General features: G+C 34.4%; 3 protein-coding genes and 1 pseudogene across 3 annotated transcripts; all 4 read right to left on the bottom strand.

Annotated features, from left to right (window-relative positions):
- Positions 1-6695: 6695 nt before the first annotated feature.
- LOC145626544 (uncharacterized) lies at positions 6696-10376 on the bottom strand. Its single transcript, XM_081678993.1, has 6 exons — positions 10037-10376; positions 7966-8035; positions 7794-7853; positions 7435-7482; positions 7255-7311; positions 6696-7170 (listed from the first exon to the last, which is right to left on the bottom strand). The coding sequence occupies exons 1-6, from the start codon at positions 10276-10278 to the stop codon at positions 7078-7080; spliced, it is 570 nt and encodes a 189-aa protein (XP_081535119.1). The 5' UTR covers positions 10279-10376; the 3' UTR covers positions 6696-7077.
- Positions 10377-11709: 1333 nt separating this feature from the next.
- Positions 11710-15921, bottom strand: LOC145627563 (putative pectinesterase/pectinesterase inhibitor 21). Its single transcript, XM_081679935.1, has 4 exons — positions 15280-15921; positions 14511-14955; positions 13283-13993; positions 11710-12983 (listed from the first exon to the last, which is right to left on the bottom strand). The coding sequence occupies exons 1-4, from the start codon at positions 15919-15921 to the stop codon at positions 11710-11712; spliced, it is 3072 nt and encodes a 1023-aa protein (XP_081536061.1).
- Positions 15922-16884: 963 nt separating this feature from the next.
- On the bottom strand, positions 16885-18822 carry LOC145627562 (pectinesterase pseudogene; annotated as a pseudogene).
- A 1616-nt stretch (positions 18823-20438) lies between these two features.
- Positions 20439-22870, bottom strand: LOC145626543 (putative pectinesterase/pectinesterase inhibitor 22). The gene is made up of 2 exons (XM_081678992.1): positions 21821-22870; positions 20439-21216 (listed from the first exon to the last, which is right to left on the bottom strand). Exons 1-2 carry the CDS (start codon positions 22827-22829, stop codon positions 20546-20548), a joined length of 1680 nt encoding a protein of 559 aa, XP_081535118.1. The 5' UTR covers positions 22830-22870; the 3' UTR covers positions 20439-20545.
- Between the last annotated feature and the right edge of the window lie 431 nt (positions 22871-23301).

Below are 23301 nucleotides of genomic sequence, written 5' to 3'. Positions count from 1 at the left end.
TAGTAGCCAACCCTAATTGCCACCCTCTAAGGTTATAGCCCACAATGTAATAGTGGTTTTTACTACTATAAATAGCCATGTAATTTCACTTGTATGATACACAAAATATTACCAAGAGTAATACATAAAAGTAGTAATACTTCTCTTATTACCTTCTTCTCTTAATCCTCTAATTTCTATATATTTCATAACACTGATAAGAATTTAATTGAAGGCTCATATTCACAAGAGATTACAACCACGCAACACATGTAAACTTGGTCAACCACTGATCGTATTAAAAGTTTAATTTAATTATTTCTGAGTTTCTGACTGCTGCTGAATTTATTTTTTTATTTTTATTTTTTTTGTGACACCTGTTTAAAATTTATTATTATCACGCAATATAAATTAGAATTATTAATCCATATTATACGAAGTACTACTATTATTGTTATGAATCAATAATTGTCCGTTTACATTATCTAATCATTTTATAAAATTCATTATGGTAAAAATTGTACTATTACCTTCATATAAAGTTTATAGCCCACTTCTATTAAAAAAAAAATGTTTATAGCCCACTTGATTATGTTCTCAATAACCTCATAACCTCATTTTAAATGTATTATATCATGTAAGGTCAACTTTTCTTAAATACCTTGATAAAATGTGTGTAGTAACTATAAAGAAACAGATGAAGTATGAGTTTGTGTAGTAAATAAAAGAAAAAATCTACGAAATATTATTGTTTTTCTCTGTGACACCTGTTGAATATTCATGCATAATTAATATTATGATGAAATGCAAGTTATTGAGCATGTGTTTATAAGAGGGAATTTATGAGAAGAGGAGGTTATTAGGTGCACTTCCTACTTTGCACTGATAATAACGAGTTGACTTTCCTTCCTTCCTTCAACCCTACCTGACTTTAAGGGGTTGGCTTAGCTTTCTATGTTTCTTTGTCTTCAAGATTGTAACAGTATTTTTGATTATACAAATGTCTAATCTTATTTTTTGGAAGCCACAAATGAAGAATCTAGAATTTAGGAGCATGTATAACTCCCTTGGATCCTTTTCATTCGTCTCAGCTCATATTAATTTTTTGTCTCACAATGCAAACAAAATTCAAATAGGTTGAACGAAAATTATTGAAAGGATCGGAGTACTCCCCTAATTGATAACGACTCTCTCTCATCATCTTTCGTTTTGGAGATCAGACCAGGGTTCGATTCTCATTTTAAAAACGAAATATCATAGGGCAGAGTAGTGATCTGCTAGAAATTTATATGTGTTTAGGCGTATTGGTATATTTTACTTTTTTTTTAGAAATACATTAATCAAAACAAAATAAACTAAACGAACATAAGAGTTGTCTTTCAAATCTTTCGAATTGATCAGAATCAATACATAAAAATAAATAGAAAAATCGAGTTGGGTCGGGGTCACTATGTGCATAACATAGATAGAGAAAATGAGGTCATCATAGATATAAAAACCCTTAATTAATAATCTCTCTCCGCCTTTATAGTCTAAGTAGATAAAAAGCATACCTTGGTTCTGATGTACTCGAGGAATCAAGTCTCCCTAGTCCTTACGAACTATATGGTACGGGTGATTGGATATAAGAAATTAGTAATACCTTTGTTTCATAATATTCTAAATTTGAGATGTGACAAATTAGAGAAACGAGAGAATGAATCAAGAGCCTAGGGAGATCTTGATCTTGATGAAGAGAATGAGATGAAAACACGAGAGTTCGTGTGGGAGAATGAGAAAAACCTTAAATATGAGATATCGTGTGAGAGGAGAAGAAAAAATATGACGGGTTCGAAAAGAAAGACGTTCTTGTTGTATTTATTGATGGGTTCGAAAAGAAAGACGTTCTCATCAAGTGAGAGAATAAAATAATCTTAAACATGAGAATTCGTGTAAGATGAGTGATTAATTGCACGCATTATTCATTATTGCGTCCAATATTGTGAGAGTTCACAATTTTTTTTATAAGTATACGTTATTTTATGAAAATCGTATAATAATAGTGTGAGAATTAATTGTGAGAGTTCACAATTAATTTTTTGTTTTTTTTTATGAGGAATTCATTTTTTGTAACCATCTTTATCATAGTGAAATTTGATGATTTTAATGAAGATGAAGAACGTGGTATGATCATGTTCAAGTTCAAGAGGATTGTTTTTGTGATTATTCGAAGGCGGATGATTACATATTGCGGCTTGATGACATGATGCAGATTTTATTTTATTGTCCAAGTCAGACGTTTCGAAATCTACATCTCCGACTTGAGGGAGGGTATTGAGATAGGAATATATTGTGATATGATATTATGAGAATAATATCATATGAGATATTATTGTGAAAAGATATATGTCATATATTATGATAGATTTAGGAAGTTAAGATAATTAGGAATATTAGGGTTAGATATTCCTAGCTATTGTCTATATATTGTAATGTGATTGAATATGAAAGATGGGAAAATACAATGGAAAAATACAGAGAACTATTTTCCCCAATATTTTGACAAGATGAGATTGCATTACTATGAATATCATCACATTATTAAGATGGTACTCTGGTTATCAAATTATACTTGAATTCATTTTTAATTATTCTTATAATTCTAAAGAACCAACAAGTTGTTATTAAAAAAAAGTAAATATGGATGATGAGACATAAAATAATTTTTATGACATAAAAATGAAACATTAATTTAGTTGTATGTATGTATGTAAGATCTCACTTCCCTATATATTTTTTTTCTCTCTCTCTTTTTAAGAGGTTATACAAGTATCATCGATCATCATCAAAGCCACAGTTTTAGCTAGCTAGCAATTATCTCTAACAATGATTTGGCAGATGGAGAATTAGGACGGGTAATTATAATGACCGTAACAATACTACACTATTTTCTCCCCTTTTCACTCTAAGTCACACTTCAGCTATATCATCATTCATTAAGATTAGACATTGCAATAATAGCGTTTTTAATGCACACAAGAAAATAAAATAGGATTAGTTGTATATGGAATAATCAATTATTTATTTTTATTTTTTTGAGGAAAAAATTAATTATTATTATAATTGTAAATAATAATAATAATAATAATAATAATAGAAAATAATAATAATAATAATAATAATAATTCGTTTCAAAAAAAAAAAAAAAAAAAAAAAAATAATAATAATAATAATAATAACTCGACTTTATTCCTGGGCGGGTTGTGGCTGATGCTGCTCATCGGAAGCGGGTTAAGTATGAAGCTCGATGTCAGGCGATTGGATATGGTTTCATTCCCTTCTCCTTTTCTTCGCTTGGGGAATTAGAGAAGGAGGCTGTTGCGTTACTGAAGCGGATTCAGAGGTTCTCGACGACGCAAGACATTGGGGCTCGTGCTGCAGCTCATATCTTCACTAGGGTAGGATTTGCTATAGCTAGAGGAGTGGGGGCCCAGATTGTATCTCGGCTTCCCACTAATTTATTGTAGGTTGTATGACTTTTGTTTTTGATAATAATAATAATAATAATAATAATAATAATAATAATAATAATAATAATAATAATAATAATAATTAAACATAGACATAATGTTGGAGGGTTTTTCCAGGGGATATTTTTGGCGATCACGCGGTGTCGTGTGCTGGTATCGTGGGTATTAAACATAGACATAATGTTGTTCGGGATACCCTAGTAGATGTTTGCTATCGTTCTGGGATTTCAGCAAGGAAAGAGGTTGACATTGAGTTGTCTGGAGGGAACGACGAGGCCCTCAAACCTGCTGATGTGTTACTTTATTCTTGGGATCGTGGTCGCGATGTCTGTGTAGATTTGTCAGGATCTTCTCCTTTGACACAGTCAGGGCTATCTGACTTTATTCCTGGACGGGTTATGGCTATTGCAGCTCATCGGAAGCGGGTTAAGTATGAGGCTCGTTGTAAGGCGATTGGATATGGGTTCATTCCCTTCTCCTTTTCATCGTTTGGTGAATTAGAGAAGGAGGCTGTTGCGTTGCTTAAGCGAATTCAGAGGTTCTCGACGACGCATGCAAGGCATTGGAGCACCTGCTGCAGCTCATATTTTTACTATAATAATAATATTAATATTTATTATTATTATTATTATCATATCAAAAACAAAAAGTCATACAACGTACAATTAATTAGTGGGAAGCCGAGATACAATCTGGGCCCCCACTCCTCTAGCTATAGCAAAGCCTACCCTAGTAAAAATATGAGCTGCAGTAGGTGCTCCAATGCCTTGCGTCGTCGAGAACCTCTGAATTCGCTTAAGCAACGCAACAGCCTCCTTTTCTAATTCACCAAACGATGAAAAGGAGAAGGGAATGAACCCATATCCAATCGCCTTACAACGAGCCTCATACTTAACCCGCTTCCGATGAGCTGCATTAGCCATAACCCGTCCAGGAATAATTATTATTATTAATATTATTATTTTAATTATTATTATTATTATCATTATTATTATTATTATTATTATTATTATCCAGATGATTTATAACGACAATTATAAATACAAATCAATTAAAAGACCGGTCTATACTGTGTATATTGTATACAAGCTCTTAGCCTTTCCTACTTGAGTAAGACTTTGTTGTTGATGATTAATATATATATATAATTATATATACACATTCTTGAGAGTGATTGAGGGGAAAGCTCATGTGATTAGAGCTCCCCTTCCCATTCCAAGAGATTTTGGGATTAATTCTCATCCACTGCCCTGTATTCTGATCTCTGAGCTTTAACTCTTGGTTTGGTTTTTTTTTTTTTCTATAAAACACCTACATTTGTAGGTTTATTAATCTTTAAGCATTTTTATTAAAAGGCAAAATGAATTTATGATCAATTAATTCAGAATAAATGTCTTTTGAAGTTATGCATGTATATTAAGACGATGTAGTAATTGCATAGGAAAATTTGACAAGAAGTGATGTTAGCTACGTAGTAGTATGCTACATCATAAGTACTTTATTAAATAGTAGCATTATATTGATATGATTACTACGGAGTAATTGACAAAGAATAATGTTGCAATTAATTTATGGGTAATGATATACATAGATCCTAAGGGCTATTTATAAGCATTAAAAACACTCTAGAAAATTGTATAAAATTAGGAATTCATGACAAATACACACTGATCAACACGTGTTTTTGTCATGATTTTCTAAATTCAAACGATTTTTAAGAGTGTTTTTAATGCTTATATGTAGCCAAAAGGAATATGTATAACATTTTCCTTGAAACCAAGTGTATAGATGCATTTCAATGTGTCATATTAAGAGCATATTAAAAGGAAATAAAGGCCGAAAGATTGGGATACAAATTTCTATAAATGTACGTAATTATTCGTTGAATAGAATTTGATCTAAAAATATTGTATGGTGCATGTAATTTGAGGAGTACGATCCTCATGGTAGGGCTTATAAAGATTAAAGAGGACAACGAAAGAAGGCTTAAATTGAGGAAAAGTGAAAGACTAAATAAATGTGAAATTTGACTATTAAGAATAATTTATAAGTTGATTTAAAGCTCTGTTACACACTTACAGCATTAGTTGAAAACTACTTCGTATTACTGTGTAAAAGACTATTGTGTATTACGGAGTATGTCATTTTTTTTTTTTTTTGACAAAAGAGTATGTCATTATAAAATGTACGATATCGAATTATCGATTTAATATGTTGGACTATTTTTAGATTTCGCCAATGGATAAAATTCTTGCATCAATGAGTTATGAGACTTATGACCATGGATTAGTAGCATGAAATATGTTCAATATATATGTATGATCACGACTTTACTAAACTGAAGTATTGATTGAATTTAGCTGTGTTGCATTTATTTATTTATTTTTTATTTATTTATTTATTTTGAATAGGTATGCAAACGAGTTCATTTGAACTGAAATTCTTAATGAGCCAAACCAATCCGAGTTAACAAGTTAGACACTTTAAAAATTGAGGTATATAATAATGAGTTTTTCTTCCTCAAAGTGTTTTATAGATATTAAACCTCAACCTGTAAGAGTAGAAAATGCTGTCCTGATAACTAAGCTTAACTTAACTTGGTAAATACTTCATATTATGCATCTGTTAAATTCAAATCTTTTGCAAATATCAAATACAGGTACTTAGTAACTATTATCCATGAATCAATTTTGTTAAAAAAAAATGAAAAATATGTTAACCATAACCTCCCAAACTATATTTTCACTTTCTGATAAACCAAGTTTAGTACTACAATTAAAAATTTTAAAACATTGCAGTAATACCAAATGAAATTCCAAAAGCAACACTTTCTGGCTTTTCCCCTTTTGATGGGAATGGGAAGTTCAGGAATATAAAGTGACAATAGGTATTTAGAAGTGGGAATAAAATTTGGATTAAAGGTCAAATTTATGATTTTATCCTTATATTACATCTCAAATTGATATGCACATTATATTACCTAGAGAATTCCCACCATTTATATTACCTACCCCCTTGGTAATAAAATATAAAATGGGGGGAATTAAAGGGTAAATAATCCCGAGCTTATTCCCACTCCCTAATCTAATTCCTATCAAACAAACATGGGTTTACGGAGACTTTGGGTTAATAACTTATTCCCACCTCATAATCCCACATACCAAACACCCCCTCGTTTCAATTTGCTGATCTTTGCCATAAAAGATATGAAAGTCAAATAAAAGACGACTACTTAGTACTTAGTATTGACTGGTAATAAGGAAATCCAATTGCCACAAAAAAGGAAAAAGAGATGCGGACAATAATTCTACTAATATTACAAATTAAACTTAATTGCATTGAAGAAATCCCTAATGATTCAAAAATAATGTTAACTAGCCAAACACCGCACATCAAAGACATTACTAGGGCACAAAATCAAGGCACAATTCGACAGTGTAATCAGCAAATAGTATTGCAAAGAAGCAAGCCTACAAAAGCTTGAGAGCTTGAAGCACAATGCATTATATCCATAAATCTTGAGCACAACCTTGACTTGCATAATACTGTGTAAGTTGGACCTCAAAGAGTCGCCAAGGGCCCAAGGTAATCAATCATAACTAGCATTCAAGAACTTCAACAATTCGTTACGCTTATTCTCTGCAAACTTGTCCTCTTTTGATTTTTCTAGCCTCATTTGTATCTACGGGAAATAGCAGCAGGAACAGAACATAATATGAGACTCATTCAGAGAGCTAGACCTTGATAAAACAAGCTGAAAGGTTACCTTTTTTCCAGATACCACACTTCGACGAACACCATCATCTTTATCTCGCCCTAAATACTGAATGACAAGCACATAAGATGAGACTCAGAGGTAATATTAAAAAAAAAAAAAAAAAAAAAAAAAAGCAGCTGCAAAATGCTTCAACAAAAAATCTAGTAAAACGTTTAATCCATTATTTACCTTGGACAGCTGCACAGGACCATTACTCCGTCGCTCATCCTGCTCTTTCTGCATATAGCTCCAAAAGGCAGGAGAAAGCCGAACCAAAAAACCATCCAGACAAGCCAATCAAGAGTCCAGACATCAGGTCATAGATCCCAGCTCCAATTTTGAAGAGCAAGTAACAATAAGAGTGTCAGAGTAAAAAAAGATAATAAATTGAATATGTCAAAATGCTACTAAAGAAGTAGCAAAATGAGTTTTTAATCAACAAAAAAACACTTTGTGTTAGTGTCACTAGTTTCAGATTCACGACAACATTTGGTTTTGAATGAGGGATAAAATATATAAATGCATCTTTGAGACAAGTGTATTCCTACCTCTTTATTGTGCTTGTGCCGTTTACGGTGATGACTCTTATCCTTGTCTTTTCCTTTGTTCTGAGAAAACAGCAGGTCATAAAATGCCATATAGATCTTTTTTTTTTTTTTTTTTGTGTGTGTGTGTTAAAAAAATCCCAAAAGAATGCAAGGCAGCCAGCATTAAAATTACCTTCTTTGACTTGTCATCATGCTTGCGTTTTCTTGAGCGACTTGAAGTTTCACGCTCACTCTCTGAAGAGCTACTCAAGTTCCAAAAAAAGGGGTTAATATACAGCAGAAAGTATACGGAGCCTACTAGCATAGGCACAGCTACAACATGACATACTTTATGCTAACAAACATCACAAGACAGGTAGTCAAGTCAAAATTTGAATAAACAAATACAAGAGAGCAGCCCACAAGATTCAAGGATGAATAAAATTGATGCAATGAAGACCCACCACTTGTGTAAGATACTCGACAGCAATATCCCACAGTTGAAGTAAATGATGGCAAACCCCATACACTCTACATATTTCTAGCAAGACCATATAATCCATACATGACCCAAACAAACAGCAATGTCTAATGGTCAAGTCTCCATTACATACAAGAACCAAGTAAAGAAAAAGCCAATCCAGGATTCCAAGAAGAGAAATGCAAGCAAAGTCACTAAAATTCTCTTATCAATTAGTGAATCCCAAATTAGGCCCGTCCATCTACCACTACACGCCTCGGACATGAACAAGTGGTGATTACACGCATCATAATCCCATACCCAACTCCATGAATGCAGCACCAATATGAAATAAAGCTACATCACTTTAGAAATTTTATCAAGTTCAAGTAGTAGTCATATACTTAGGTGTTATTGTGCTGGGCCATGACATGAAAGTTCAACGCCCTAAACTAGATATTGACACAAAAAGGAGGAAAGAAAAATGCAATCCTTCCAACTTTTTGTCATACTTGTTAGATATGCATACTCCAGTTCAGATACGAGTGGGGCAGTTATTAAAAAAAACACAACTATTTTAAGGACAACACTACTTTCTGAGCTGTATATGCTTTACAACTTCTCAAGCAAGTTACAAGTCATGAAATACATTAACTTCTTAAAGGCTTACAGAACATATCTTCTCAAGCTTCATAGAATGTAAGCACCTTTTTTAAGCCTTTCTCATATGATCAAAGATATTAGAGCACCACGAACATGTTAATCGTATTAGCTAATGGGTGGTAACTGTTGAGTCCATAGAATCAGATGAGTCGGAGTTAGTGATACAAGCTAACAAGTTCGAGGATAGAAAGAGGCATAGTACTAAAAATAGAATTCAACGTTTAGGAATATACGTACAATCAATACTCCTTTAGGGTTGAATACAACATATGGTGTGCTAAACTGCTAAATTTGTAGAAGACATAACACCAACTGGTTTTTGCATCACTCATTTTCTGAGCAATTGTTACCAAATCTATTCTCGGTTTTAGGAAACACTTTTAGCAGATCCTAACACAAACACGCGTTTGACAATAAGGAATGACAGTAGGGGGATTAAAGGATATAAGAATTGGAATCAGGAACTCATTAATCATCAAATCTTGATTAGTTTGTTGCAAGAGTAATTATGGGGAAAAAAATTATAAAATGCGCTCCTCTTGTTGCACTATAGCCAAGGTTGTGTTTTCATTGTTTTAGAGAGAACACCTTAATAACAAACCTAATTTTCTGTTCTCAAACTATCAAATGTACGAAGGATTTATAAAGAGCTTTTAACAATCACACCAGGAAACCTCATTTTGTTCATGGCTATAGATACCAACGTATCGATCACAGCTTTGCCAATCAACATCATCGATTCAGCGGGTTCACAATTCTTCCAGCATTAAGCTACTATCTATATTCGTCTCAATACTACTTCATTATAATAACTCCCCAACCACACGAGTTATAAAAAAAGATGTTATTGCAGTTAATCCTTCTAAGCTGTGACTTAATTCATCACCAGCAAATGGATCAATACTAGTCAAAATCTCTGTGATTGCAGCTCATATTTCAGGTAATTGATGAAAATTACAAAATCTCTAATATATTTCCCAATAATAGCATCAATTGCAAAACAATTAGTCTTCGTGATAAAACAACAATCAATCAATTAAATCATTCAAATACGATAAAACAATCGATAATACCTAAAAAAAACAGAACAAAACCTAATTAACAAATACAGCTGAGAAAATAAAAGGAAGGAGAAGTATACCTATAATCATCCGAAGAATACGAATCAGAGGAATGAGAATCGGAGGAAGAGTGACGACGACGACGTCGTTTAGACTTGGAATGAGATTTAGGTTTGCGGATCTTGAGGGAGTCGCGATGGCGGTTGCTGGTACTGCTGCGGCGGCGTCGACGACGGCGGCTTCTATCTCTGTCGGAGGAAGAAGACGATGAGGTCGATGAAGTATCGGAGGAAGAGGTCGCCGACGATGGCGAAGCCGCCATGGTTGAATGAGTCAAGGAGCTGTGCGAGAGGAAAGGAGAATGATGCGAGAAAAGGGTGGGGGACGCCTGGATTGTGGATTGGGGTTTTCTTATGTTTGTTTGCTTGGTTTGGGGTTTGGACTCGATTATGGCTTTGTTGGGTTGTCGGATTGTTAAGGTCTTGGCTTCACTCGGGTTTGGATTTGGATTTGGATTCGGATTCGGATTTAGATTCGGATTCGGATTCGGCTTTGATAAACTTATTATACTAGTCCTCTTTGGTTGTGGCGGTGACTTTTAAGATTATTGAAACCATTGGTCAAGGTTCGAATCAAGCTAAATTTGGTTTAGTACAAATTGTACTTTCTAACCTTAAGGTTGAAGGTTCAATATCCACTAGAGACACTTTGTGTTAGGAATCCCTTAAGGGTACAAGGACTAGTAAACAACTAACAAACTTTTAATTAACTTGGGTGTAAGAGGTGTATGATAAACATTTATTTATTTTATATTACTATAATAGTGATACTTGAAAATAATCAAATATTACCTCAATATATTGTACATAGGCACATAGCTAATTACTAATACCTCTTTTTATTGATAATAAATTGTTGTAATAACTGATTTGACTATCTAATTATGTTACCTAGTTTAATTAACCGGCAGAATAAACTACTTGAAAAAGAAGTGTTTAGTATTGGTACTATATTAGTATTAAGAATAATTATTAACAACTTTAGGATAGAATAGTCATATTGCTATAAGTTTAAGTCATCTCTTTGAAAAAACTCCCAAACCTAGCCTTTTACAAATAGCTTTTTAGGCATAACAAGCTCTTATAAGAAGGTCTTTAACAAGCACCAACAAGAAATGTTTTAAAGGAGTCAAAAATATGTTTTAATCAAAATTTATTACGGTAAAGTTTGTGGTAGCATATCCCAAATTGGCATAAAGAGGAAGTATCAAGTATGTCAACCCCCAATAACGGATCTTCCAAGATACCAGTGGAAGAATTTGTGTATAATATTTGAAATTGTTGTTATATTAATAAGTCCATCTCCATGCGTTAATGTTGTGTTTGTGTTTCTACTCGTGCGTGTCAATATTCGTTGCAAGTTTGCTATTTCCGAATCCATTTTAACTTTTTTTCATACAAACTTTGTAATATTTACTGTAAATTAGTTGACATATTTTCACAAATTTTTATTAATTTTCCTGTTATTTATATATTTAAGCATTTATTGAAGAATGAAGGATCATCATTCAAATGACTTATATCATAAAACGAAAGAAGTAACATAATATGTACAATAAGTTCTACAAATTTATCAATGTAGGCTAATAAAGGTCGTAAAATTGTAAAGAAAAACGCAAAAAACAACAATAAAAAAGCTTTCAAGAGAAAGTAAGAGATATAAGCTACAAATAAAGGCCTAATTAAAAATCCATTCATATGAGTAGAGCAGCCCACATAATAACCCCACTCAATAACATACTTAACTCAATTTTAGACTTAGATCCATTGTTGGTTTTAGGTTTAGGACTAGTTACAAGAGGCTCTTTATCAGCTTCATCAACGGGCCCGGGTTCGGGTGCCAAAGCAGGTGGAAGCCAATCAGACACCTCCTCTGAATTTGGGCTTGGGCTAGGCCCATTAGTAGATGTTGGTGGACTAAAACTTGGGCTAACGACGACACTGCTCGGTGAAGTAGATGGGCTTGGGGGTTCAACCCTAGCTGGGCTTGGCTCATCACCATCAGGAACATTCCCTGACATGTCATCATTACTTGCTTCATCTTCGAACTCCATGTCTTCATCTGACATTAAAACTCTCTCAAGTTCACGCGTTTTTAGTGGGCCAATATGTGGCAACTTCTTTCCTTTATTTGGGCTTGGACTTGGGCTTGAGGCTGGGACAATATGCGGCAACTTCTTTCCTTTATTTGGGCTTGATCTTGGGCTTGGACTTGGGCTTGGGCTTGAGGCTGGAGCTCTAAGCCTCTTTTGCCTAAACATTGGAGGAATAACAAGGGTTATGTATTGGGCTTCAAAAGGAGGGGGAGTTGGGCTAGTGGCTTGTTCACCTTCGAGCTCTATTTCTTCATTTGACATTAGCACTCTTTCAAGTTCACCCATTTTTAATGGGCCAGTATTTAACTTCTTTACTTCACTTGGGCTTGGGCTAGAGTCTGGAGGATTGGGCTTCTTTTGCCTAAACATTGGAGGAATAAATAAGGTTGTGAATTTAAATCCAAATGAAGGGGAAGTTGGGCTAGTGTCCGGTGTTGGGCTTGGAGTCGTGAGTTCCTCCTCCGGAGGTGGTGCTTGTGTAGGTGCATCGGTGGCGGTGGTTGTGGTCGCGGTGGTAGTAGTAGTAGTAGTTGAATAATTTGTCCCACTTTCTTGAGAAGATAATGCACCACCTCCTCCTCCTCCTTGTCCTCCTTCAGTAGATGAATGTGATCCTTTGGAAGGGGTTCTAGAGGAAGAAGTTGTACTTGAGCTTGTTGGAGTTTCATGGGAAGATTTTTTCGTAGACGTGTCAGGGGAAGAAGTGCCACTTGGTGTTGATGAACCTTTAGAAGTTGATGGGATGGATTTTGAGGAAGTAGAGCCACCTGAAGATAATGATCCACCATGAGAAGCAGTGCCACTACTTGACGAAGATTCGTAGGGGAAGGAGGATGGTGCTCCTGCTGGTGCATTTGGATCTTCATCTATGCCTTTACAAATAGAAGTTGCAATACCTTAAATGTTAGCAAAAAAATCTTACATGCACTCGGGTGTACATAGATTTAGTTTTAGGTTTTTTTTTTTTGGGTTTTTTTAAACACAACGATATATGATACAAAGCTAAAACCAATCACCCTTGTGTTATCCAAAGAAAAATAAAACTGTCACTACTTATTTTCTTCAATTTTAATTTTGATTCATGCATTTCCTAAGGTTTATTTTGTGTGTCTAGCTTAGTTGTGATTTTATATGTATACATTGAGATCATTCATTAGTATAGTTAATTTACCTGATGTTGGTCCAGCTGCACTAGACAAGGTTGGTTGATAAGGTATACCAGAAGCTATAATCCAATCATCATTATCATAGAGTGTTGGTGGCATGAACTTCTCAGCGCGATCATAAACAATAGTCTTAACCCCACGCCACTTAACCCTATCAGCCAAACCCGCGCCAGCTCCAACATTATTGTACTCACCATAGTAGAGAGTATCAAGCGCGAAATCACCTTCCCAAGGCAACCACCCTTGAGGTTGTATCAAATCATCAATTTGAGACTCCATAATAATTGTCTTGGAAAATTCCTTCCAAGGTCTTCCTAGGTAAGCCTTGTTCTTGTTTCGAACAGGGTAGTATTCAGGGTCGGATTCAAATTTACTGCTGTGAATTATTATTCCGGTTGGTTGATGCCTCTCCATTCGGCCTTGGGCTGTTACAATGCAATTTTGGTTTTCAAGTGGTTTGCGAACAACAAAGGTACAATTTTGGAAAAATGCAGCCGCGTCACCAAAGATAAAATCAATTGTTCCTGTGATTCTACAATCACGGTAGAATTGGCGGTAGGTGTGAGCATAGAGTGTATCTTGGTATCCATCAAAGTGACAGTTGAAGAAGATGGATTTATCTGTTTGTGCTCGAAATGCGACAGCTTGATGTTTAATTGCTCCTGCCGTATTCTCAACTCCAATGTCCTTAGCCATGAAGAAATCTCCAAGAACAGCTGCATTATATTGCATCATGTCAAATTATTAGTTAAAGAGTCAATAACTCAATACAAATGCATGGTGTACAAAATAAATTTAAAGAAACAATCTTCTCATATTGTATAGTTCATGCATTTTTGTCCTCAGTTTCTAGTGTCTAGTTCGAACTCTATTCTTAAATTGAGCTATAAGTTTGTAATAAGTAACAAATTGTAACTCTAACTCTTAAGTCTTGATGCTTAATAACATTTACAATAGTAGGCCAGTTATGATCTTATGATATACCGTTGAAACCCATTGTAGCCTACTTTTGAGTGTCCCACATTAGAGAAAGAGAAGAGGTAGTTCCACTTTATAAGGTAAAGGAGTAACTCCTATTGCCAATTGATCGTTTACATGAAAGTTAATATTAGGGTACCATAATTAGGTGAAACATTTTTTTTTTTTTTTTTTTCCAATTTTATGCCTAATAATCAATTTATGACAAAGCAAATTTTTAAAAAGGTGAAGAAATCTTGAGCTTAGAACACTTACACAATGTAGCAGTCTTAAATGTTTTAGTACCATCAGCAAAGTTCTTGTTATTAGTAATCCTTGTCTTAGTTGGGCCATCTCCAACAATTACAACATTAGTCATCCATTTGAAAAGTACAAGATATTCATTATAAACCCCTTCCTTAATGTAAATGATGAAACTCTCCTTTCCCTCCTTTGGAACTTCCTTTAAGGCTTCTTCAATTGTCTTATATTTTCCACTCCCATCTTGAGCCACCACCACATTTGCCCTCGCCTTCAAATCATCGGCCAAGTTCGTGGCTTCCAAAAGCTTACGTCGAAACCCATCTACCCATTCGGGATAGACTTCACCCTTGTGATGACCTACAATTGGAACCGTGGTAAGAAGCCTTCTCCTTCGGTCCTGTTCGCTGTCCTGGAGGAGGACTCCCCCATCATCATCGTCCAAGAGACGTCTATTCACCTAAGTAGCATGAAACATTTAAGAAAAAAAATTATTAAGCATAATATATGATTTGAAGAATGCTCAAAATGCCTTTGGAGGGAGCTCCAGTTCATCACCTTAATAAACAAAATTCGTTTATCAAATGACAAAATCGTAAATAAATCAACAAAAAATATTCAGTCAACATGACATTTTTTGTAATTATATAAACAAATGTGAGTCCCAATATACATATAAGTTGTTGATTTATTTATAGTTTTGCCATTTAATTAATAAAGTTTGTTTATAAGGTGATAAACTTGAATTTTCTCCATCATATGTAACACTGTTTCGTTACTATACCTGAGTTGATAATAATCGTCTCTTGAAGGAAGAAATGTCGAGGCTGCTAAGCAAAGACGACAAGTCGTTAATGATAGCAAGTCCATTGCTAGACATTTCCATGGCCGTTTGCAACACCTTTCTCATCTTTACACTCGCATCCCCGGTGGTATTTTCGAAACCATCTAGACACGTCTCTTGGTACGTTCTTGTAGCACTTAGCCATATCTTAAGGTTTTCTAGTGCACTATTAGCTTGAGTCATATCAGATTTTGAAATTTCATCGAATGAACGTTGGAAATCATCAATCGCGTCTTGGAGTAGCTCTCTACAATCTTTAACAGCTTCAGCTGTCTTAGGATCCTTTTCGAGCTCTTTTAAGACCGTAGAATTTTTAGAAATATCAATCAACTCGGCCTTAGCAGATAAAAATGCGGCCTTAATTAGCTCCTTAGGGTCATCGGTCCTGACCGTGGCTAGACTTTTAAGACACGCATCTTTATAGTCCGTAGGGTTACATATTGCTTGGACCGCCTTAGACGAAGCAGCCAACTTTTGATTGTTATTTTTACCCCAATTATGTGATACGAAGCTAAAGGTCACGGACGCAATCAGCCCAACAAGGACCAAGGAGGACAAGGTAATTACTGCAACTCGCGACATTAATTAATTCACGATATTAATTAATCAAGTACTAATAATTATTAACGATTTTACCTTAATCACAACCTTTTAATCATTAACAAGAGAGCTGCAATTTGAAAAAAATAATAAGGAAGGCTCTCTCTATTAAAGACGAGAGGCCCTAAAATGTTAGAAATAATTTGGTTAATATAAACATGAAAAAAGGGGAAGAGATTAGTAAATGAAAAGAAATTAAATGTTGGTTAAATTTTCACTTAGTTAATTATATTTTGAGGTTCTTAGAGCTTAATGGAGTTAATTAACAGGTTGATTAAAGGTTGTACTCTCCAAATTAGGATTGATCCAACTTAGCTTTCTTCAAAAGTTTTCCTCCTCAAAATTTTCAGCTATTTTGATCAACCTCTTTAATTAGACAACTAGTTCCTTTACTTTTGGCAAAATATTAGGAGCAAGCAACTTTTTTTCTTTTTAATTTTTGTCAAAAAGTATTGTCCTATAGAAAATTTGATTGTATGTGCTAGATTTTCTATACCTTAAAATAGAATTTGGCCTGATTTTTCTATCTTTATTTTTGCTGTAAAAAATAATACGCATTATAATTTAATTTAATTAATTTAATAACATGCGAAAATATAGGCCAGATCAATATACTTCATATGGCTCTTAGGGCTTGTTTGGCATCAGTTTTGATTTTTAGTTTTCTGTTTTTTTGAAAACCAAAAACCAAAAACAGGAAACAAGAAAAAGGAGTTTCCACTTTTCTGTTGTCAACTTTCATAATTATCATAATTTTAATAAGTTTATATAATTTTTGATTCATTATGGGACTCATATCATATACTTTTAGAGAACAAAAAACCAAAAAACAGAAAACCACAACAATGCCAAACGAACCCTAATTTTGATTTTTTCAGTTTTTTAAAATGACTATCGTAATATACATAATATTTTTGTTTATAAATATACATAAATACATAGTAATTAAAACAAACCCAAAGTATAAGGTACACCAGTAGAGGGTAACCAAAAGTCACCCACAATAAAGTAAGACACGGTAAAATAAGATGCTATGGTCTGATTAATCACATGGTACCCCGGCCACATGACACGGTTAACAGTATTAGACCCTAGTCCAGTATTGTTGTACTCACCATAATACAACGTACCAAGTGCAAAACTTCCATTCCATTCATGCCAACCAAGAGGTTGAATCAAATTATCCAAGAACGATTGCATAAAAATTGTTCTAGAGTATTCCTTCCATGGCCTCCCTAAATAAGTCTCGACCGTAAAATTGCTTGATGCTAAGTCATCGGCGGCTCTAATCATGGAATTTTGGATTGAGAATCCGGTGTTTTGGTTTGGGTCAGTTCGGCCTTGAGCTGTTATAAGATTAAATTGTTTTGGTAACGGTTGTCTAGCATATAAGTTGCAATTTTGAAAGACTGCTGCTGCGTTACCAAATATAAAATCGACTGTTCCGTAGATGTCACATTCTTTGTAGAATTGTCTCATGGATTGTGCGTACAATGTGTCTTGATACCCTTCGAAGCTGCATCTGTAGAAGGCTGAAAGGTCTGCACTGTTTCGAAGTGCCACGGCTTGGTGCTTGATTGCCCCTGCTGTGTTGCGGATGGTTATGTCCGTTGCAACAAATCCTACGCCATTCACAGCTGAAAAAAGAACGAAAAAGAAAGGGCTAATATGTTAGTACATAGTTTATGACTGCATAAGGCATGATATTGGTATTTTTGGATGATCTTCCTAGTTAATTACTCTTCATATAAAATGGTTAAGAGAGAGTTTTAGTCCTAATTTATCTAATGCCTAAACTAATTTATATTTGGAAGTCAAAATTGATGTTATCACATGCCTAAAGTAATTTATCGTGTTAACTGACACATGCATTATGCTCCTAGGTGCACCCAATAATTACAGGACTAAAAAAGCATAAAGTTTAATACCAAATGTAGCGGAGTTGTAAGTAGTCGAATTGTCACCAACACTCCGATTACCAGTGATTATAGTCTGATTAATACCATCACCGATGATCAACAAATATTTCTTGTTACTAGGAATATTGATGTACTCTTGATAAACCCCGGAAGCCACATATATACCATAATAGCCAGTATTTGGCATTCTATTAATTGGTGCAGCAGTAATTGCATCATTGATAGTGGTAAAATCTCCACTTCCATCAGGATTAACCACCACAGTAGTATTCACAATAATAATATTCATCATTTCATCTATTTGTTGCAATTTCCTCCCACTATTACCAACATTATCTACCCTTGTTCTAATTTGATCATATTTCAAGGGTAAAATATCATTTGGGTTATTTTTCGGAACCCAATTTTGTATAAAGAGTGCAAGGGATAGGCTAAGAAGCATTGTGTTGATTGAGATTTGAGGTAATAGGGCTTGAGTCATACTAGATTGTGGTCGCGCCTCTTTGAGCCCATCCAAGCAAGTGTCTAAATTGGTCATGGCCGCGCTAAGCATGGTTTGGACATGATCTTTGTCTATGTTACTTGGAATGTTGGTAGGCTTGATCATATTAGCCGTGGTAGAAAGAAGATCGATGTTAAGACTAGTAAGAGACCGACAATCTTGGAGGGCGAATTTGGTAGCTTGAGAAACATTATTTTGGTTAGAGGATTGGAGATGTTGGTTTACTAATAACTTGAAATTGTTGGTCATAATTAAGGATTGGCTAAGGAAAAAACGACCATGATCTTGTATGGTTTTACTTTGCAAGTTATTTTCTGCTAGAATTGATTTGCAAAAGTTTGGATAAAGAGTTTTGCTACATATTGTATCTAAATCGGAGGGTGTTTGAGAAGACGATGAGAAAGAAATTAAGAGCAAAATATGCAAGATTACTTGGGAAAAATTGGATAGAGTGAATGCCATAGTGTATTGCTACTTTGTTTGTGTTAGCTAATGGAATTAGCTAGGTTGCATGTTTTCTACTTCCTAGGAACACAACTAATAGGGCATATATAGAGCAGTATTATATAGAGGAGTTATAATCGTTGTTAGACTTATTTTAAACAAAATAAGTTCTGACACACTTGCATAAAAAGTAAGATAAATTCAGTTCATACAAAGTTCACATAATACAATTTCAAACAAAATATAATAAAACAAACAAAGCTTTTTATATATTTTGGTCATATGTAGGGGCATTTTAGGTTTTTTTCTGAGTGAGTTAGAACATAAATTTGAAATAAAATTATTAAAATACTTTTTAAACCGACTTTATTAATCAATGAGGAGCTCTTCATATATTGAGTTGGATTTTACGTGGTAGAGTGAAATTATGTGACCAACTTATATATCATCCAAAAACTATGATATTGTTAAGTGTTAACGACTAGCTAACAAGCATTATTGTACTATAAGGAGCACTAATTGAAAACGTTAGTTCTTTTGGACATGATATTTTAAGAGAAAACAAGTGGTTAATTAATCTTTTACGCTAAATACACAGAACTAACAAGTGCTCATATACGTCTGGTTTCAAGAAAGCTAATTATACATACGTTTGATTTTCAAGTACATTATTATTAAATCATATTTGACATATTTGCATGTTTCTAAGTTTTTCACTACAAGAAAATAACTTTTTCGTAGCGATTATTTTAACCTTTAGTATCGATTGTAATTGCAACAAAAAGCTTTCCCAACGAATGCTCATTCGATACAATATTCGAACATGCAACCTCAAACTCTTATATTAAATGTTTCACCAATAAGCTATGACATATTTTATGTACTCTTTGTCAAACAATATTTATATATCTAGTGTTGAAAAGGTTTTTCGTATCGATTATTAGGATTTAGTGGCGATTGTAAATGATACGATTTCTCAAAATTATATAAATGTGTAAAAACAGTGTGGATGTGTATTATTATGTTTCCGTATCGATTTTAAATGGAAAAATCATAGCGATTGTAAAAATGATACGACATCCTTAGTTATTTCACAAACATACTTGTATATTGTAGCGAATGTACAATCGCTACGAAAAGTGATTTTTCTTGTAGTGTCTAACAAAGTAACAAATATGATTTCCTAAAAAAAAAAAAAAAAAAAGTAACAAATATGTAAATGGACCCATTTGCATAGCTTAACTAAGCTTTATTATTTTGTAATTCAAAAATATATTTAAATGGGGGTTCATACCAAACATATGCCAGTTAACTATGCATAAATACTGAATATTGTGAAAGAAAATAATTGATTATATTAAATCTTGAATAGTGTTTATAATTTTTCACGAAATATCTATGAATCCATCTAGGTTCTAGAAATATGGGTTAGAGGGAAGACAACCAGAGTAAAAAAAACAACCCGCGTACATAATAGTAAAACGAGGTTCCATTCAAGTTTTACAAGCCTTTTGGAATATCATACACGTAATTCAGATATGTTAATGGTCAAAGATGATTTTTGTATTCCATAAAAAATCAAATGTTGTATTATACTTAATTAAAACATAATTTGGGATGGGGACTAGTATGTACACCGTAGCAAAGTTACGGAGTATTAATTTAGAAAAAGCTATTGTATTACATTAATCTTAGAAAACTACTATAAACATCTTAGATATTCACATAAAAATGATCTGATTTAATTAGTCAAACCTGCTGAGAATTTGACTCCTGTTTCTGGCAACCAAGACATACCATCAATAAATTGTCCAACAGTAAAGAACATAGCTTCAGAAGCATCTCTAAGAATATGAAACCCGGGCCATTTGACCCGGCCCGCTACCGATGACCCGGGCCCATAATTCCTATACTCTCCATAATACAAGGTGTTCAAACCATAGTTTCCATACCACTCTAACCAACCCTTAGGTTGAATCATAGCACTTAAATAAGTGTTCAAATAGACCACCCTAGAAAAGGGCTTCCAGGGCCGGCCCAAATAGGCCGGCTGGTTCGCGTAAACAAAGCTGCTTTGGATCGAAAAGCCCGTACTTTGATGCGGGCTTTTTCGACCTTGGGCCGTGATTGTGACCTTTTGGAGTGGAAGTGGGGTCCGGGAATATATGTTGCAGTTTTGGATCACCGCAGCCCCGTTACCAAATATAAAGTCGATGGTACCATAAATGTTACAATCCCTATAGAATTGACGTAGGGAATGTGCATAGAGTGTGTCTTGGTATCCTTCCATGCTACACCGGTAAAATGCCGATTGGTCGGAATCTACTCGAAGGGCCACGGCTTGGTTGTTCTTAGGACCCGCGGTGTTTTGAAATGTGATGTCTTTTGCTATGAAGCCTTTGCCTGAGACAGCTGCATGTAAGTGTAAGTTTTTAGTAAAAAAAGGACTTAAAGGCCGTGCAACTTAATATTGTGGTGTTGGTTTTAATTGTTCTAGACCCTTTGTGGATTTCCTCATTGGGCCTTAAAAGTATCATGCTATCATACTTTTATTGACCAAATATACTTTTCTTGTTTAATTCATTATCAATTTATCATACTAGCTACGTCAATTTATATCTCACAAATTATACTGATTTGTTACAAATAATAAGAAACGGAGATAGTGAGTAATTTTAGGTCCAATTAAATCAGACAATTTCTGTATTTTGGCATGTCATTAATCGTTTTAGGCTATAACAAGTTAAACATCTTCTAATGAACTTTTGAGATTAATTAGACAATTTTTGTATTTTGGCATGTTATTAATCATTTTAGGCTATAACAAGTTAAACATTTTCAGATAAACTTTTAAGATGTTAGGCAAATCTACGCTAACTTATTGTGAGATCGGTGTGACTTTTCTATAAAGGAACCACCTTTACATTTTTGCAGGATTGTTTTTCCACACAATGACTTGAAAACTTTTGCAAAAAGAATAAAAATGAATAGTAGATACTTTGTATATAAAACTTACCAAAAGTAGCACTGCGAAAGGTGGTCCAGCCTTGCATGAAATTTCTATTTCCAGATATAACAGTATTTCCAATACCATCACCAATCATCATAATATTAGTCTTCTTTTTCTTCATATCAACATTTTCATTATAAACTCCCTTCTTTACATATATAACATACCTCCTATTACTATGGTTTGGGGCATCATCAATGGCTTCGTTGATCGACCGATACTTCCCACTCCCATCCGTAGAAACAACCGCATCTACTTGCATTCCCTTACTTGGAGACGAAGAAACCATAAGTTCCTTATCACCCTCAGTCATCCATTTTGGAAAATTATCTTGATCATTATTTTTCCTAGTATCATTATTACTGTTGTAACCATTATTGTGTGATTTATGTCTTGGTGGTCTAAACGGTAAGACGTGTAATTGAGTGTACAAAGTCAAAACATTGCTAATAAGTTGTGTTACTTGTGTCAAACTACCCTTAATGTAGTTCCTAGTATGTTGGTTTGTACCCTCAAACCCTTCAAGGCAAGTATCTTGGTTGCTAACCGCGGCACTTAGCCATGCCTGGAGGTCTCCCCTAGGGTCATGGACAGATCCACTAACTCTAATGTCCCTCATCTCAGAGAGGGACCAAGCGAGCTCCGTGACAGAATAGTCAAGGAGCTCCTTACAGTCCTCCACTGCTATCTGCTCACGAGCAGTGGAGGACGTAAGGGAACTAAAATCAGAAACCTGTTTTATGGCCTGTTGGACTTCGTTGAGAGAAGTCTCTAAGGCGGCCCTAAGGACCGAAGATGCGTTCCTAGGGCCATTAGGAAGCCTAGATTCGACGTTGGAGAGGCAATTGACTTCGTCCTCTACGTTGGCACACGCTTGGGAGATCATATTTTGTAGGATTTTGGGAGGGATTTGGTTATATGCGGTCTTTTCGTCGTAAAGGGCACCATTAAGAGAAGGCAAACTTAATAGTAGTATGAGAAATGGTAACATCTTAGACATTTTGGCTAAGGGCATGCAAATGAGTGTAGGAAATTAAAGCAAATGGTCCTAAAATTTGAGTTTTAGGCTTAATAGTGTTGTGAAATACAAAGTATGTATTAATCGTACCAAAATTAATGGAATGTTTGCCTACTAAGGAAAGTGTACTATTAGAGTGGGGTCATGATAATCGTAAAAAGTTATGCTTTTACCCATACCAAAGTTTAGTTTATTCTTATTAGGTGAAAGTTTGAAGCTAATCTCAATTTTATGCTTTACTTGATGCCTTGATTGCCTAATTAGGAATGGTGGCATTGGTATTGGCTTCGTGTTCATCTTTCGATTAACTTTCGGTAGCTCCTATTACTTGTGAAACCTTTTTATGGTAATGGTCAAAACAAGAGAAGTACAATATAAGAAATTAAGGCTCTAAAGTATGTGGCTTAGTCATCGCATGTACTCTGTATTGTTTTATCATCGTTCCTATACATTTATCGATATAATTAAG

This window comes from Chenopodium album, chromosome 4 (assembly GCF_948465745.1).
Source record: "Chenopodium album chromosome 4, dcCheAlbu1.1, whole genome shotgun sequence".
NCBI lineage: Eukaryota > Viridiplantae > Streptophyta > Magnoliopsida > Caryophyllales > Amaranthaceae > Chenopodium > Chenopodium album.
This window is presented reverse-complemented; position numbering and strand designations above follow the sequence as displayed.